This window comes from Callorhinchus milii, unplaced genomic scaffold, assembly GCF_018977255.1.
Source record: "Callorhinchus milii isolate IMCB2004 unplaced genomic scaffold, IMCB_Cmil_1.0 Scaffold3, whole genome shotgun sequence".
Taxonomy (NCBI): domain Eukaryota; kingdom Metazoa; phylum Chordata; class Chondrichthyes; order Chimaeriformes; family Callorhinchidae; genus Callorhinchus; species Callorhinchus milii.
In genome coordinates, this window is record NW_024704744.1 from 37,758,669 (window position 1) to 37,775,536 (window position 16,868).

At 41.2% G+C, this 16,868-nt stretch overlaps 1 protein-coding gene across 1 annotated transcript in view; it reads right to left on the reverse strand.

Annotated features, from left to right (window-relative positions):
* Positions 1-217: 217 nt before the first annotated feature.
* Positions 218-16,868, reverse strand: part of LOC121848521 (glutamyl-tRNA(Gln) amidotransferase subunit A, mitochondrial-like) — a 20,688-nt gene continuing 4,037 nt past the window's right edge. Inside the window, exons 2-11 of the mRNA XM_042332740.1 lie at positions 13,185-13,344; positions 12,197-12,295; positions 11,629-11,725; positions 9,664-9,834; positions 8,683-8,858; positions 7,287-7,399; positions 5,979-6,171; positions 4,600-4,717; positions 2,955-3,160; positions 218-421 (exon numbers count right to left, since the gene is read on the reverse strand). Of these exons, the coding sequence (XP_042188674.1) occupies positions 270-421; positions 2,955-3,160; positions 4,600-4,717; positions 5,979-6,171; positions 7,287-7,399; positions 8,683-8,858; positions 9,664-9,834; positions 11,629-11,725; positions 12,197-12,295; positions 13,185-13,344 (1,485 nt within the window). The 3' untranslated portion in view covers positions 218-269. The remainder of the gene's footprint in view (positions 422-2,954; positions 3,161-4,599; positions 4,718-5,978; positions 6,172-7,286; positions 7,400-8,682; positions 8,859-9,663; positions 9,835-11,628; positions 11,726-12,196; positions 12,296-13,184; positions 13,345-16,868) is intronic.

Genomic DNA, 16,868 nt, shown 5'->3' on the forward strand with positions numbered 1-16,868 from the left:
TTTCACCATCTCGAGCTGGCATACATCAAAAGAAAAACATCCAAATAGAAAGGTGTGAACAACGACCTTCGTATAACACTGTGCAGCTTTACACCACACTGTGTTTTAGTTTGCGATGTTTACTCTGATCCCTCACTCGGTTTTGTTATTTGAAACTTCCGTCCTTTTTAAACTGCGAGTAAGTGCCAGAGTAGGTTTAGAATGGTCAGTTTGGCGCTTCTATTGAACTTCAAGGTTTGTGTAAGTCATTATGATTATTCCGCAGGCCCCTAGAGATTAATCTGTGGAAAATTCACTTGTTGTTCAAACCACTTAGCAACTGTCAGAAGCTGCTTGTCGTGGAGAGCTCGTCCGATAAACTGGAGGCTGAGTGGGAGCCCCCTTTGTGATAGTGCGGTTGGAACAGTCACAGCTGGCAATCCTGAAAGAGAAAATGTGAAAAAAATGGAAAGTGAGTTTTTTTTTTGAAAAAAAAGTATCTGTCCAAACTATTTTACATTTCTTCCACATTCTGGCTGTTCTGTTTACAAATGAGGAGGTGTATGGACCGAAATCTAAAGCACGGAATGAGAAAAGGCCATTTGATGCATCAAGCCCTTTCATTCCACAGACTATATATAATCTACTGCATCATGAAATTCACTCAACCCGTTTAATCTCTTGAGGGCAGGTTTTTCTGTGCCTCCAAAAGGTAAGTCAAGTGAAACACCAGAATACTTTATAATTTGAGTTTGACTGAATCTCTTCCTTGACATCAAAGAACTAAGGGTCCTGCACCCACAGAACAATTATCTCTCTTAAAAGCATGTGATCATCTAGATGTTTATCCTGCGTGACTCTTGATCTATTTGCTAATCCGTTAATTTTGCAGATCTTTGCTCAAGATGCCAATTGACAAATTGTTGATTGTTTTAGCTGGGATGCTATGGCATATATCATTTTTTTAACATATTTATTTTAAGATCATCGATATTAAACTAATTTCTTTTAACTTTATACTCCTAATCCAAATTAAAAAAACAGGTTAGAGTATGTTAAACCCTGGTTCTCCTTTGAAACTTCTTTTCTATCAAAAAAAATCTGTGGTTCTGATCCTTTCTTTATACTTAAATCCTCGAACCATCTTTGTCTCATTTTTGTGACCTTTTTAATTGCATTAATGTCCTTTTGAAGGTAGTTTATCCAAAATAGGCTAAATGTGGTCCAAACAATGATCTATATAAAGTTTGATAACTTGTTTTAACTTATAGTTCAGCACATCCGAATATATGATAAACCCTGAGAGCAGTAGCTTCACAATGCCAGGATTTCACCTCCTCCTGACATGAAAGGAGCTATACCAAATGTAATGATACTATTATTTACTTTCAGTGAATGATCAATAATTCTTTTTTTCCTGTTCCTCCTTTACTGATTGACATCTCTCACCGACAGAAATCCTTTCATAGTTTACAGATGTCAAAGGTTTCTTGTTCCAATATGCATTACCTTGCATTATAATCTATTTAAATATTACAAATAATTATATACATTACTATAAAACACAGAAGCTGGAAATAGAAAATTGTTTGCCTCATGACAAATGCACAAAACACACAGAACAATAAACATGCTGTTGTTTTTTGAACTTGGGCTAGAACACAGAAAGATCTATCGGTTCGCAATGCACATTAACCAAAATATTCTGAGCAGCTTTCACGACATTATGATCAATAAATGCCACTGGAAAGTTTGAAGGCAGGTTTATATTTAGGTGAGTTTGCCTTGGCAGCACATACACAAAAGTAGAAAGAATTATTCTTTGCTGTTTTTTAGCATTTATGTTGGAACTTCTCAATGTGATTTACAGATAATTGCTGTCAAATATAATAATAATACTTGCATTTGGTAGAGAGCTTTTCACTCTGGGAGGACATCTCAAAGGAATTTTTAGATTTACTGTAAAATTTAGTGACTACATTTTGTTGGCGAAGGCAGTAACTTATTTGCACACAGCAATGTCCCACAAACAATCATGAAGTGAATGAGCAACTTTATCTGAAGGGTTGATGGCCAGGACATTGGGAGAAACTCCTGAAGACAGGAGTGCCTTCAAAAGGTAAGTCAAGGGAAGCACCAGAATGTAGATATTATATCCTCTATAATTCAAGCTTGACAGCTTGACTGAGTCTCATCCTTGGCTTCACATTGCCATAGCATTGTTTAGTAGCTGTTTTCATAGGGATTTCACAGGGATTCACGTTTCTATAGATGCATCAGCACTGCCTCACAAACAGTCATGAGATGAATGATCCATCAACAATCTTTAAGACCAAATAATACTTGCATTGACATAGTTCCTAGTATGTCAGAACTTTTCAAAGTGCTTTATAGCTAATTGCTGCCAAGTGTAGTGACTGCTTTTGGAGGCAAATATGGCAACAAGTTTGTGCAAAACAAGGTTCCCCAATCAGTCACGGGGTAAATTGTTGGCTCAAGCACTGGAAGAAACTTCCTTCTTTTCAAATTGTGTCAAGGGGTCTATCATTCAACTGAACAGAAAAACAGGGACTTATTTTAATGTCTCATCTGAAGGCCAGCACCTCCAACAATGCAGCATTCCCCAGGTTCTGCACTAGAGTGTCAGTCTATAAAATGAGCTCCAGTCCCAACGTGGGGTTTTAACCCACAACCTTCTGACCCAGAGACAAGAATATATATTTGATTATGACTGCAAGGCATGCACATACAGGGAAAGTATTTTAAAAGCAGTGATTAATTTTGTCAGGTGGGAAACCATTCTTTGGAAAGCATGTCTTACTATTGAGTTACTAACATTCTTTGTCAAGGTCTGTTTTTCAGTTTTAATCAACTTTAAAAACACCTATGAACTATTTAAAAATTCACAGAGTAAAATAGCTCACAAATCAATCCAGCAGTTGTGGATAAAGGGATGGATGTCCTATGATATATACCTGCTATGTTAGCAGACTGGGTAACGATGTCCTCCTGTGTACAGCGAGTCCTGTTGTCTTCTTTGATGAAGTCCAGATATGATAAAGCATCACTTAGAGTTGTGGGTGTCAGTAGAACATCAACTCCAGAACCAAAAACCTTCACAAAGTCATTGGCTATGAGGCGTCTCACCTGCTGTGCTTTTACAAAATAGCGCTCGTAATTCCTGAGAGGATTCAAGAGAGCAGGGATTCATTTTAAATACAAAATTCACAATCTAAAGGTGGAACACAGAGGAAGTCTGTTTATACCTGTGCTTACAGTTATTAAAATTGCTGTGTCACAAAATAATTTCTTGGTTTAAAACATGCATTTTTCAGAAAATTTGTTAAAACATTTTATAGGCCTTCTCCCCTTCATCTGTTGCTGCTCAGGTGTCTCTGGGTCTCTTTTCAGGACCTGCTTTACTCTGGGAATGTGGCTGGTCAGTCATTCAGTGCTATTTTCTCTCAATCTCTGACATAAAAAGGTAAGGGAGGCAGGACTACTTTCTCTATAGCAAGTTAAACAAAACTATTCAATAAAATATTGTTCCTATATTTTTTCTCTGCGTGTGGGCAAGTCCCCTTGTTAGTACTTGGCAACTGCCCACATTAACATGATTGAATCAGGAGCTTGTAGTGTGCAAGCTCAGACCTTGGGTTTCTTGAGCCAAATATGAATTGGGAACATTAGCAATGCCAGTTGAGACAAAATTGGCAACATATTTGCTTTATAGACCTATTAGGTCTCTTGAACCAAGGATCATATATTTCCAAGTCTCTGTCAGAGATTACTCTGTTTCAGCTGCTAGATCATGTGTGAGAGTAGCTCATGGAAGCTCTCTCAAATTTTCTTCCCTTTTCTTGGGACATGATTGCATTAAATAGCCAAGTTTCTCAACCCAGTGCTGAGAAAGCATCAAGCCTTTTGTACTGCATATATGTGCACCACATTGCCCGCTTACAGAATGATTGTAATGACTTCAGATGCCTCTCCCTGTGCAGACTGACAGATTTATTCTGCTGTTGTTTTCACAAAGTCTTCCAGGTTGTTTTTCCAATCTGTCCCCAACCTCCAAGAAAAATACACAATTAATCTATTAGTATTCATTAATGATCTTGATGCCATTATAACCACAGTAATGCTGTACTTGTTTACACAGACCGGCTATAGGTCTAAATCCCTGTCTGTGCTGAGATCAGTGATCTTGTCCCAGGCAGCAGTTGGGGAGTGATTGCTCTTGACCCCGTTGGGTTAGAGAAGAAAACTATTCAGGCAGGGTTCCCACTCCTGATCCTCACCTACACAGAATGACTCCAGCTAGAAGGGTGCACATACATGGGCATTGGGCCAGGGTAAGATGGAGCTTGGCTGAGATTTCATCAAGGTTAAATAGCCTGTCAATGGTCACACACGAATAAGGTTCACTTAGGTGAGGTGTTGTTTGAACCATACCCAAGTAGAAGGAAAAAAAGAGTCGTCCCCTTCTCTTCAAGAGAAAAGGGGAGAAAATCAGAGGAGAAAAATTGTCTTAAAACTTTATCACATGCCACTTAGTCTGCTGAGAAACAATCACATTAAAGCTGATGAAATTATAATAAGCAGTTAGAACCATTGCCTTACTGTTTTAAAAGAAAGTAGTTTCCTGCCAGAATTCGTCCTCGAACCACACTGTTGAACCCTTCATGTCTGGTTGCTGCGTACAAGGTTTCTGTTGAACTCTCTGCCTTGCTGCGGTGCCCTAAAAACACAAAACTATTAAAATAAGAAACCTGCACACAAATCGGACTTCCAAAGTCTACCAACAAAAAGCAACAACATGCGTTTATGTGGTGCCCTTCATGTAGGATAAGGTCTCGGAGCACTTTACAGCTCCGGATTTTAATAGTTTCAGGAACATTTCCAGCTTCCTGTAAGCAATTGTTCAGAGAGGCTTTTGTCTAATGGAGCAGGAAGGTGAAATGTGCTGGTAGCATAAACACCACCCCAAGGCAACGGGGCACTCATTCATTACTCAAACACTGGGAATATTTTGAAGAACACTTTGTTGTAACATCAGTTGATATCTTACAGAACAAAACTATAGGAAATAAAACAGCCAAAATGCATTGCTGTTTTTCTCTTTGTCTCTCTCCTTTCCCTCTATAATCTATTTGACACTTCAATGTTTATTAGGACCAATCAGTCATTAACTTGTTAGGATACGATGTCTTGTGTAAACCTTATTTTTGTGCTGCTTGGTAATGCTCCTTCACTCCACAACCTAACAAGGTAACAAAAGGCTATGAATTAAGCTCACTCAACACCAGCCTGAAGTAGCACAGATGACAAGGATGACTATGGTCCAGGATAGAAGAAAACACTTCTCTGAAATTCATCTAAACTTCTACATTGGTTGGTGCATTGATAGATTCAGGGAAATGCTGTAGAAACCAAAAGGAACAGTGAAATGGACATGGTGTGAGTGAGCCATCAAGCGAATTTTACATTGATCACGAAGATTCAATGCAACACGTCATAGGTAAGGAATACTTTAAAATTTGTTCTTGGGGCTATGGAATTTCACTGTTATGAACAACCTAAACATGTAGATGGGATCTCAGTTTAACATCTCATCCAAAGGATGGCACCTTGGACACTAATCACTAATGTCCCCAAAACGTTGAATGACCAATTTTATTTAGCAAGGGTATTGGGAGGAACTCCCTTCGTTTTTTGAATGGTGCCTTGGGATCCTTAACATCCACCTGAACAGGCAGACGGGGCCTTGGTTTAATGTGTCACACCCCCAGCACTGCATTGTCCCAAAGGCTTGAGCCAACAACTTTCTAACTCAGAGGTGAGAATGCTACCAACCAAGCCAGGCTGACACACCGACACAACTTGTGACATTGCTATGCTTTACAGACCTTAATTGAATACTTCAGTTAGTGCTTAACTAAGGAAATTAAAGTAACTAAGAAAACTGTTTGTTTTAGTCCACAATGTGAATGGTTTCATACCGTATTCCAGTCCATCGAACCGTGCCATATTTGATGCTACCTCTGCTGTGCACAACACATGATAACAAACAATTGAGTACGGAGTATGAGGTAGGGAGACTTCAAGAACTCGGGCACCTGCATTTTCAAATAGATCTGCAGCCTTTGTCCAGTTTTCCACAATTTCACTGGACAATCCAGGAGCATGATATTCCTTTCAAAAACAGAAATGGAAAATGGTTAAAAGCAAGGAAAGTCACTGTATTTCCCATTTACTATTAACAGCTAATTAACTACCAATGTTATGTAACATCTGATCTCCTAGATGATTAAGAAGCAAATACAACAACAACAAAATTACATTTGTATAGCGCTTTTCATGTCGGGAGGACGTCCCACTTTCAGCTGGGGTATGAAAGTCCAATGTAGTTCTTCATCAGTCAGAGTGGAAGCCGATTTGATAACAACTTTTAAGAGAAAAGTATATAATTATTTGGGGAGGACAAGTTTGCAGGGCTATGGGGAGAGCCCGGGGGAGCGGGATTGAATTGGATAGCTCTTTCAAAGAGCAGGCACAGACACGATAGGCCGAATGGTCTCCTCCACTGTTTATAGTTCCTTTACAGAAATCCTTCTGTGCTGTATAATTGTATGGTTCTATGGTTAATGTTGTTCAACTGATTGGAGGCAGAATTGTAATGTTTGATTTCATATTTGAAGTACTGGCTTCTGAACATGTTGAGAATGTTGAGCTTGCTGTCAATAAATCAAAAAATGAACATATTCTCATTGACATTTTTTAGTGAAGTTCTGTTAAACATAATATACAAAACAGAAGTTGAAAAGTAGTAAGTATAAACTTTAGCCCTCTATTCATGGAAGGTACAAACCTTTAAACAAATTCTGATTCCACTTTCTTCCACACTATTAATATATGGTATTTCCCAGCCATTATTTTCCCACAAGACCACAACTTACTGAAAGATGTGCCATCAACATTTTATGGATAAAAAAGGACTGCAGCAGGTACGAAAACAAGAGAGAAAGTGAAGCAAAATAGTTTTTATGCCTTTTTCTGTTGAAGTATTTGCGTGCTTCCTCTATTGATCTCTGCAAAACTATTATCATTTTGAAACTTGGTAATAGCAGAACTGATTACATTTCTTTACCGAAATAGCACTACTGTTTATGGTTCCCCTTTACAGAAATCCTAATTCAAACAGAAAATACTGCAAAATGTAACAAAATGATCACAATGCAATGAAATACGTGAGACTCGTCTAACAACAGGGACTAAAATCATTCCTTCTAAAAATATTGAGAACTCACCTTTGGAATACCTATAGACAGATTTCTTATATCTATTTCATCAGGTAATTCGAAGGGTTCAAAAGGTTCCTGTCTAGTTGTTGAGTCTTTGGGATCATGCCCAGCAAGTACACCTATTACAGATACAACAGATTCAATTAGCATTACCATGCAGCACAAGACACAGGACATCCTATTTGAACAGGTCAATGACTGACTAGACCTGCTAAACACTGGTGTAAAATAGCTTTTGAAGGTCACTTCAGAAAATGATTATGCCATCTCAGACATTTGAGTCTCATCATTTTATTATTTATTTTGGAACTTCCAAATTTTCTTTTATATTTAAATTGACACCCTCTATTTGGTTGTTATTCCTGCCATTCCTTCACTGAGGGAACATGCAGGTAGCTTGCTCTTAGGCTTCTTCTTGCATGACAACAACAACTTGCATTTATATAGCATTTATTTCCACAGGGTAGCGTCTCAGGGCGCTGAACAATGACGAAGCTTGATGCCAAGTCAGGGGCTCAATAAACTTCTGCTATATGTTTTGTGAAATGGCCCTGGAGGAATCTCTCGCCTTTCTGGTTTGTTGAGAGGGCTGATGATAGAACGAGAAGAACTTCATTTTAGGTTCAACAACACAAGATTACATTTGTATAGCGCCTTTCACGTCGAGAGGACGTCCCATTATTATTATTACTATTATTTATATGGTCCCACAACATTACAGGTTCAATGCATTAGAAGAAACCCAAAGAGTAAAGATATGACCAATGCACTGACTGTCACATAGCACTACCAGGCCTTTTAAGATTGATTATTTAGAATTTCTTCAATAAGTGGTGTTCAGAGGTTCAACACACAACAATAAAATTACATTTGTATAGCGTCTTTCATGTCGGGAGGACGTCCCAATCTGGACAATCAGGGATCTGCACCCGAGCTGGTGGTTGGGATCAGGAGGGGTGGAGGACGGGGAGGGTGCGCGAAGGCACGGTCGAAGAGGAGGGTGTTGAGACGGGTCTTGAAGGAGGCAAGGGAGGGGGCCTTTATGTGGGATTAATTTATCGGAATGCTTTACAGTGACAGGGTTCCACAGAGATGGCTAGTAGTAGTTATTCTGAGACAAAGTATACTTCTTATGACTATTATTTATACGGTCCCACAACATTTCAGGCAAGATTGTGATGACCACAAAGTACCAATATCCTAGTCTTCAACCTTTGAACCTCAAACCACTGAGCTGCAGGACTGCACTTTATTTATCCAATGCAACATCATTTCCGAGTTCCGTAGTGGCTGTTAAAGCAAGTTGTGTGGCAAGCTCTATTGACAGAGGAGCAGCAGAAAAAGCACACCATTCGAACAACACACTTAAACAGAACTTATTCAATGTTAAAATAGAAGGTACCTAGTACAGTGCTTGCATCATCTACACATCTGGTCAGAATGCCAGGAACATCCATGGAGTTGACCAAGGGTATGAGGCCATGACGAGAGATGAGTCCGTAGGAACACTTGAAGCCTACAATCCCACAGTGGGCAGCAGGATTACGTGTTGAGCCGCCTGTGTCTGAGCCTAAAGCCCTGAGAGGAAACATTTCCCCCTGTTAACATCTTTGTGCCATCATCACACTTCGACTGTCACATTGCATGAGGCACTGCTTAACAAAATGACAACACTGGAAACAAAGGAATTTCAGTTCAAAGATGAACAAATAAGGAAATCAGGGGAAAAAAAGAATAAAAACTAAGTGAAAATTAAAGATGGGAAAAAGAATGTTTTTGCTGTATTTCAGACTAGTTTTTAAGGATAGGGAAAAAAGTGGCAAACAACAACAAATTTCATTTATATAGTGCATTTCACATCAGGGTGGGGGGCGCGGGTAAGTAAAATGGGAATAAGTAAAGATTAATAACATAGGAATAAGGAAGAATCCTGGATACCGGGAATCTGGAAATTGTTCATTCCATCTTGGGTGGTAATGAAGGGATTTACAATTAAAAGCCTATCTAAAGGGCTTGAATGTCCACAAATATGAATACCACCAAATATCTGTTTATGAACTAGATGGAATATATTCTAGATTAATGTCTCTGGAAGCTCCATAAAAACAGCATTTATGAGGGACCCCAATAACTTAGTGGGTATTAAATTGTCCAGTCATATAGACTAGGAAACTTGGATACAATCCGGAAAGGAAGGGCAAGGGAGAAGAGAGAGGAGAGAGAGAGAGAGGGGAGGTGGGGGAACGACTGGAGGTAGGGCGAAAAGAGGGGAGGGGGATGGGAGGGGGACAGGGAAGGGAGAGGATTAGAAATAGACAGAAAAGGAAGGAGGAAGGAACGAAAATTAAAAGGATTCTGAGTAAAGAGATGTTAGAGTACTCACGCAAAACACGTCAGTGAAGCTACAGCTGCAGCACTGCCACCAGAGCTACCACCACTTATCACCCAATCAGAGTCTTCCTTGTCGTGACTCTGAAGATGTTTCTCTCTAAACTGTCTGGAATATCCCCATGGATTTCTCACTGGTCCAAAGATGCTGTCAGTGTTCCCAGACCTGGGGAATTAATAGGGTTATTGTCATAGCAAATGCTTTGAATAGAGCTTGCCACATAATTTGCTTTAACCACCATTACGGAACTCGGAGATGATGTTGCATTGGATAAATAAAGTGCAGTCCTGTAGCTCAGTGGTTGGAGCACTCGCCTCGCGAGGAAATGACCTGGGTTCGATTCCCGGCAAGGTGAAACGTTGGGCAAGTTTCCTTACTCCACATGCCTCTGTTTACCTAGCAGTAAGTAGGAACCCAGTTATTAGTTGATTGGCGGATCGCTTTTCTGGGTGTAATAATTCCTCAAAGAAAAAACAAAAAATTGTTCACTCAATCCATGACTGTTTGTGGGATGCTGCTGTGTGCAATTGGCTGCTGCGTTTCCCCCACAAAATATACAGTCAATTTATTTTACAGTATATTCTGTGTGGCGCTTTGAGACGTCTCGCAGATGCGATAAAGCGCTATAGCAAATGCAAGGATTATTATTATTAAAAATGCTTACTGTGTTTCTGAGCCACACTGATCACAAGGGAAGCAGCTTTGATCCCAGGTCTGATCTGAGTCAGCTGATCTCAGTCGGGTAAATGTCTGAGCTAGTGAGGGGAAAACTTTTTTCATACATATATCTTATGTATAAAATTAGGGCTAAAATTTCCAAATACTTTTCAGTGACCCCTATTGGAGAGCACAGATGAACAGGATCATATCCTCTATGGTTAAATATCCTGCTGACACTGGGCCCGCAAGTAAAGGATTAATTGGTGTGAGGTAATGGAATGCTGCTTCACTCCAACAAGCACCAGAAGAGAAGAAAAGGGGCAGTAAACTGGGCAGGGAAAGCACAATGAAAACCTTTTTTGAACTGTGATGCAAAAGATACAGTATTCAAATTCCTTTATTTTAAATCAAAAACTGCACAATGACAAATAACTGCATTGTTAAATAATTATTTTCACAATATATCCTGATGCAGGAAACAGGATATTAATTAATTAATCAATTAATTAATTAATCCTTGCATTTGATATAGGGCTTTTCACGTCTTCTAGACATCTCAAAGCGCTTCACAGAATATACTGTAAAGTGAATTAACTGTATATTTGTGGGCGAAATGCGGCAGCCAATTGCGCACAGCAGTGTCCCACAAACAGATGTGGATTGAAATGACCAATTTTTTTTGAGGGATTATTATCAGGTGTGTGGAGTAATGAAACCTGCCCAAGGTTTCGCCCTCTGCCAGGAATAGAACCTAGTGTCTCGCTTGCAAAGCGAGTGCTCTAACCACTGAGCTACAGGATTCCACGTCACTACAACAACAACAACAAGATTCCATTTATAAAGCGCCTTTCACGTCAGGAGGACGTCCCAAGGCGCTGCACAGTTGGGTCATGACCCGAGCAGGGGGGAAATGGTCAGGGTGAGGGGAGGGAAGGGAGGGAGCGAGGAGGGGGAAGAGAGTCGAGAGGGGAGCTGAAGGCACTACAACTAAAGATTAGGATTTGTTTTTAAGAGATAGCTATGAGTAACAAAATACAATAGATTCATAATCTAGGTTGACAATGCAATGCAGGAAGAAGAGAGAACTGCATTTTTATAGGTATCTTCTTTCAGATGACAAGTGTCTGTTCAGACCAGCATTAAAAATTCCATGGCACTATTTTGAAGAGGGCTATAATATTCTCAATGCATTCTGGCCAATATTCTTTCCTCACTCAAATTCACCAAAAGTAGTTTAGTTGGTTGTTAATTTCAGTTTTGTTTGTGCCTTACATAATGTGAGGTGTACAGCATTCTTACCCCATTGCAAATTCATCTAGATTGGTTTTCCCCATAAGGACAGCACCTTGATCCAGTAACTTCTGCACTACTGTGGCATTAAATGGTGGAATATAGCCTAAGATCAAAAGAAGAAACTCATTAGAAATGCCTTGAAGCTGCACATCAATTTGATACAGTGGAAGTGGTTTAGTCAAAATACAGTATTTTAATTTGTGTGATATTTTTACAATCATTATTTTTCATACTGAAATATACTAGCATAGTATCCATTATTTTGGATAACACTGTAAAAATGTCCCACGATGTTAATCAACAGCAGTTTACCAATTAGCAATAATTAATACTTAAACGGCTATCGAAATTTACAGCACAGGAGACCATTTGGCATATCGTGCCTATCTTTTTCCTCTCTTTTCCCCCCCTCTCCACTGCCATATTACAACAACAACTTGGATTTATATAGCGCCTTCCACGCCGGACGGCATCTCAGAGCGCTTAGTTTAAGCCCTCCTCCACTCAGAAAACATTCAAACATTTTATTTCAGAGTAAATTGAATTGATCAATTTTTATTTGAAAATAAATTACCTTTTAGAATCTTTGAGGCACATGTGGTCTCGATATTTGCTGTGCTAAAGTTATCCTTAACAGCAACTGGAATTCCATCTAAGGGACCTAGAGGCTTTCCTGCATGGAACACGAAGGAGAAATGTTAAGACATCTAATCAAACCCATCTCCTGTCTCAGATCACAATCTCCATTGAAATAGAAGATGCCAAAATAAACTTTACAACTCTCTCCATGGCACAGCCGTCATGCACCTCCTGGTGGCTGCTTACAGGACTGCATAGCGAAGCAAGGAATAGACCCGTCTGCTGGACCTTCTGTAGGATGGTGTACAGCCTCAATTACTCCAACGCCATGCTTGCTGGTCTCTCCAGCTCTTCTCTATACTGTATACACTGCAGATCATGTCCTCTCTTGCATCAGGTTCTACAAACCTCCCCCCCATTCTCACTTGGCTCCACTAACTCTCCATTCCCCTGCGGATTGAAGTTAAGTTCCTTGTTGTGTTCAAATCCCTCCAGTCTTGCCCCTCTCTATGTCATCCTGTAAAACTACGCTCCAGCCACTCCTTCAGCAAACATCAGTTTTCTCCCTGATCGGGCCCCCTTCAGTGGGTGAGTTATCAGCTATTCTGCTTCTCCATCCCTTCCTCTGGAACTCCATCCCGGAGCTCCTCCACCTTGCTTCTCTCCCTCCGCCTTCAAAATCCATCTTAAGCTTTATCTTTTGAACCATGTTTGTAGCCACCTTCCTCTTCCCCAACTCCCACCTCCAGCTCAGGCTCCCAGTCAACTCTCTGAAGCGCTTTGAGAGATCTTCCTGATGAGAAATGAGCTATATATATATATATATAGTGCAGGCAGATTTTGTCAGCAATTTCAGGAGGGAATTTAGAAATCAATTGAAAAGTTTGAGATAGAGTAGGATAGGATTATCTTCACTTTGAGACAAGCCAGTTGAACTGGAATAGTCTTATACATTTTTATGCAGCAGAAAAAATGGACATTACCTCTTTTCAGTCTTTTATCTGCTTCTGCAGCCTGTTTTACGGCAAGTTGCTCAGTGACAGTGATATAAGCATTGAAGATCTTTGTTTCCCTGATTAAAGACAGACATCTCTGGCACAGTTCTGTTGAACTGATTTGACCTTCTCTTAAGGCTCGAGTAATCTGCAATTCAAGAGAATGTAGTTAATAGACAGGAAATACATTGGATATGAACACACTACCCCACACCTGAGAATCTATGTCTTGTCTATCTCATAAGTACTCAAAACATCACTAATATCTTTTACCAATGAGCAAAGCATTTAAGCTTACTATCACACAAATACTGTACTCTAGTTACCATGTAACAGTCCATAAATTACACTTGAACTAATAAGAATAAAGACCATTCTAAACATGACTTGTACTTAGCTGTGGACAGGTTATGTTTATCGAAATTTACAGCACAGGAGACCATTTGGCATATCATGCCTATGCTGACCCTATAAAATAGCTTGCAATTTAGACCCATTCACCTGCCTTTCCCCCCTACCAGCTGCTCCATAGTTACAGTGAAAGGCTATTTTTCAGAAGTTTGGACAAGTTCCAAACTCATTAGTTGATAGTTAGTTGTTTTGGAGAGGGAGCTAAGACCACCCTACCCTTTAGGGATTTGGCTTGGAGGATTAAGAGGAGCTGATTAGGATGATTCCCTGCCCCCGAAGTGACTGGTCTGCCCATCCAAGTCATGCTGATCAGCCAGGTTGGGTGTGCTGTCATTAGTATGCAGAGTACTGTGAAACCTGCCTGGCTTAGGAGAGACAGAGCAGCTTGGTGAGGACTGGAGTGATGGACATGCAGAGTTTGGTGCAGGTGAGAATTTAGGTAGCTGAGTTTTCAATCTGTTTATCAAGAGTGAAGTTAATGAGATCAGTGAGGAGTAAATTAGAAAAGTTCAGCCAGGAGGTGTCAAAGGCGTGGGTTAAGGTTTCAACAGCATTTAAAATCAGGTAGGGCAGTGGTGGGCGATGTAGCATAGGTGAAGAAAAGCAAAGCACTTTTGGTTAGAGATGGATGTGAGGGAGAAACGAGAGCTGAAGAATGAAATGGTTGCCAAGGACCACGCACTGGTTTAGTGAGTTTGAAAGACAGACCAAGCAGCATTAAGGAGGTCAGAGTCAGAAGTGAGGGGGGCATTAGTAGGAGACGAGCCTTAGGTTTGTTGTTTTCAGTTGCAGGAAATTTTGGGCCATCCAGGCCTTGATGTCTGGCAGGCAAGTGGACAGAACATCAGTGGGCCTGGATATAAGAGTGGAAACGAAAAAATAGATTTGGAAGTCATCTGCATATGTGTGTAAGTTGAGAAAAGGGGGCAATAAACCTGCTGAAGGAATTTCAACAATCCTTCTTGTGAAGGGGAATAAGAGAGGATATATAGAGGAAGCAGCAGGGATTATCGGGAGGCAAAGCACCGACGTGCAGGGAGTACAGCCAATAAGAGGCAGACCTTGTCAACAGGAGTCAAGATTGTTGAAGAGTATTCAAAACCAACGAGGATGCATAAGGAACCTTTGCTGTGATAAATAGGCTACATATAACTGAAGAAAATAGAAAAGCTAAAAACTTGTGATAAGCAAAGGAGGAGGGGAGATTGATTGATGAGAACAGGGAAACAGGCAGGAAATGGGATGACTAGAAGAGATCCTGATACAATAACATTAGGGGACGAAACTGTTGTTACCTATTCTGCAACTACTCCTGTGACAAGTATACTTGTTCTTTTAATGAAATATTGAACAATATATACACTTGATGTGTCTGATTTCATAACACTGACCACCCCCATCTCTCAGTCTTCTTGTGTCTCTCTCATTCAGTCTTTCTCTCACTCTCTCTCTGCATCTGTTACTCTCTGACTTCTCCCCCTCTCTCAATCTATCTCTGTTAGTCTCTGGCCTCACCCTCTCTGTCTCTGTTACACCCTGACCTCTCCCCACTCTCTGCATCTCTGTTACTATCTGACCTCTTCCCCACCACCTCGCTCTCTGTCACTCTCTGTCTCTCTCTCTGTGTCTGTTACTCTGTCTCTCTCTGTGTGTCTGTCATTCTCTGTCTCTCTCTGTCTGTTACTCTCTGACCTCTCTCCCCCTAGCCTCTCTCTCTCTCTCTGTCTCTTCTCTGTGTCTGTTACTCTCTATGTGTCTGTGGCTTTCTCTGTGTCTGTTACTCTCTATGTGTCTGTGGCTCTCTCTGTGTCTGTTACTCTCTCTGTCTTTCTGTGTCTGTTACTCTCTCCCTGTCTCTCTGTGTCTGTTACTCTCTCTGTCTCTCTCTGTCTGTTACTCTCTGACCTCTCTCCCCCTAGCCTCTCTCTCTCTCTCTGTCTCCTTTTCTGTGTCTGTTACTCTCTCTCCCTCTGTGTCTGTTACTCTATATGTGTCTGTGGCTCTCTCTGTGTCTGTTACTCTCTCTGTCTTTCTGTGTCTGTTACTCTCTCCCTCTCTCTCTGTGTCTATTACTCTCTGTGTGTTACTCTCTCTCTGTCTGTCTGTTACTCTCTCTCTGTCTGTCTGTTACTCTCTCTCTCTGTCTGTCTGTTACTCTCTCTCTCTCTGTCTGTTACTCTCTCTCTCTCTGTTACTCTCTCCCTCTTTTTCCCTCTCTCTCTGTGCTTGTTACTCTCTCTCTCCATGTCACTCTCTCTCTGTTACTCTCTCTCTGTCTTTCTGTGTCTGTTATGGCCTCACCCCACCCTACCTCTGCGACCTAACACCCTACCAACCCGCCCGCTCCCTCTGCTCAGCCGGCTCTGGCCTGCTCCATGTCCCCCGACTCACCCGCCCCACCATTGGCGGGAGAGCCTTCAGCCACTCTGCCCCCAACCTCTGGAATTCCATCCCCCAATCACTCCGCCTCACCCCCTCCTTAGCCTCCTTCAAGTCACACCTCAAAACCCTCCTCTTGAACCATGCCACCGGCCACCCCCCTTCCCCTCCCCTCCCTTCTCCGTCCCTGACCCCAGCTCGGGTCTGAAATCTGTACACTGTCCAACGTCTTGGGACGTCCTCCCAACGTGAAAGGCGCTATACAAATGTAATCTTGTTGTTGTTGTTACTCTCTCTCGCTCTCTTTATGTCTGTTACTCTCTCTATCTCGCTGTGTCCGTTACTCTCTCTCTGCCTCTCTGTGTCGGTTACTCTCTCTCTGTCTGTTACTCTCTCTCAGTCTCTCTGCGTCTGTTACTCTCTGACCTCTCTGTGTCTCTATGTGCCTGTCTCTCTGTGTCTCTGTTACTCTCTGTGTCTCTGTTACTCTCTGTGCCTGTTACTCTGTGTCTTTGTGTCTGTTACTCTGTGTGTGCGTTACTCTCTGTGTCTGTGTGTGTGTGTTACTCTCTGTCTGTATGTGTGGTACCATGTGTGTGTGTGTGTTACTCTGTGTGTGTGTGTGTGTTTTACCCTCTCTATGTTACCCTCTGTGTGTCACCCTGTGTATGTGTGCGTGTGTTACCCTCTGTGGGTGTGCGTGTTACCCTGTGTGTGTGTGTGTTACCCTGTGTGTGTGTGTTACCCGTTGTGTGTGAGACTCTTTGTGTGTGTGTGTGTGTGTGTGGTCTGTGTGTGTGACTGTGTGTGTGAGAGACTCTCTGTGTGTATGTGACTGTGTGTGTGACTGTGTGTGTGTGTGTGTGACTCTGTGTGAGTGTC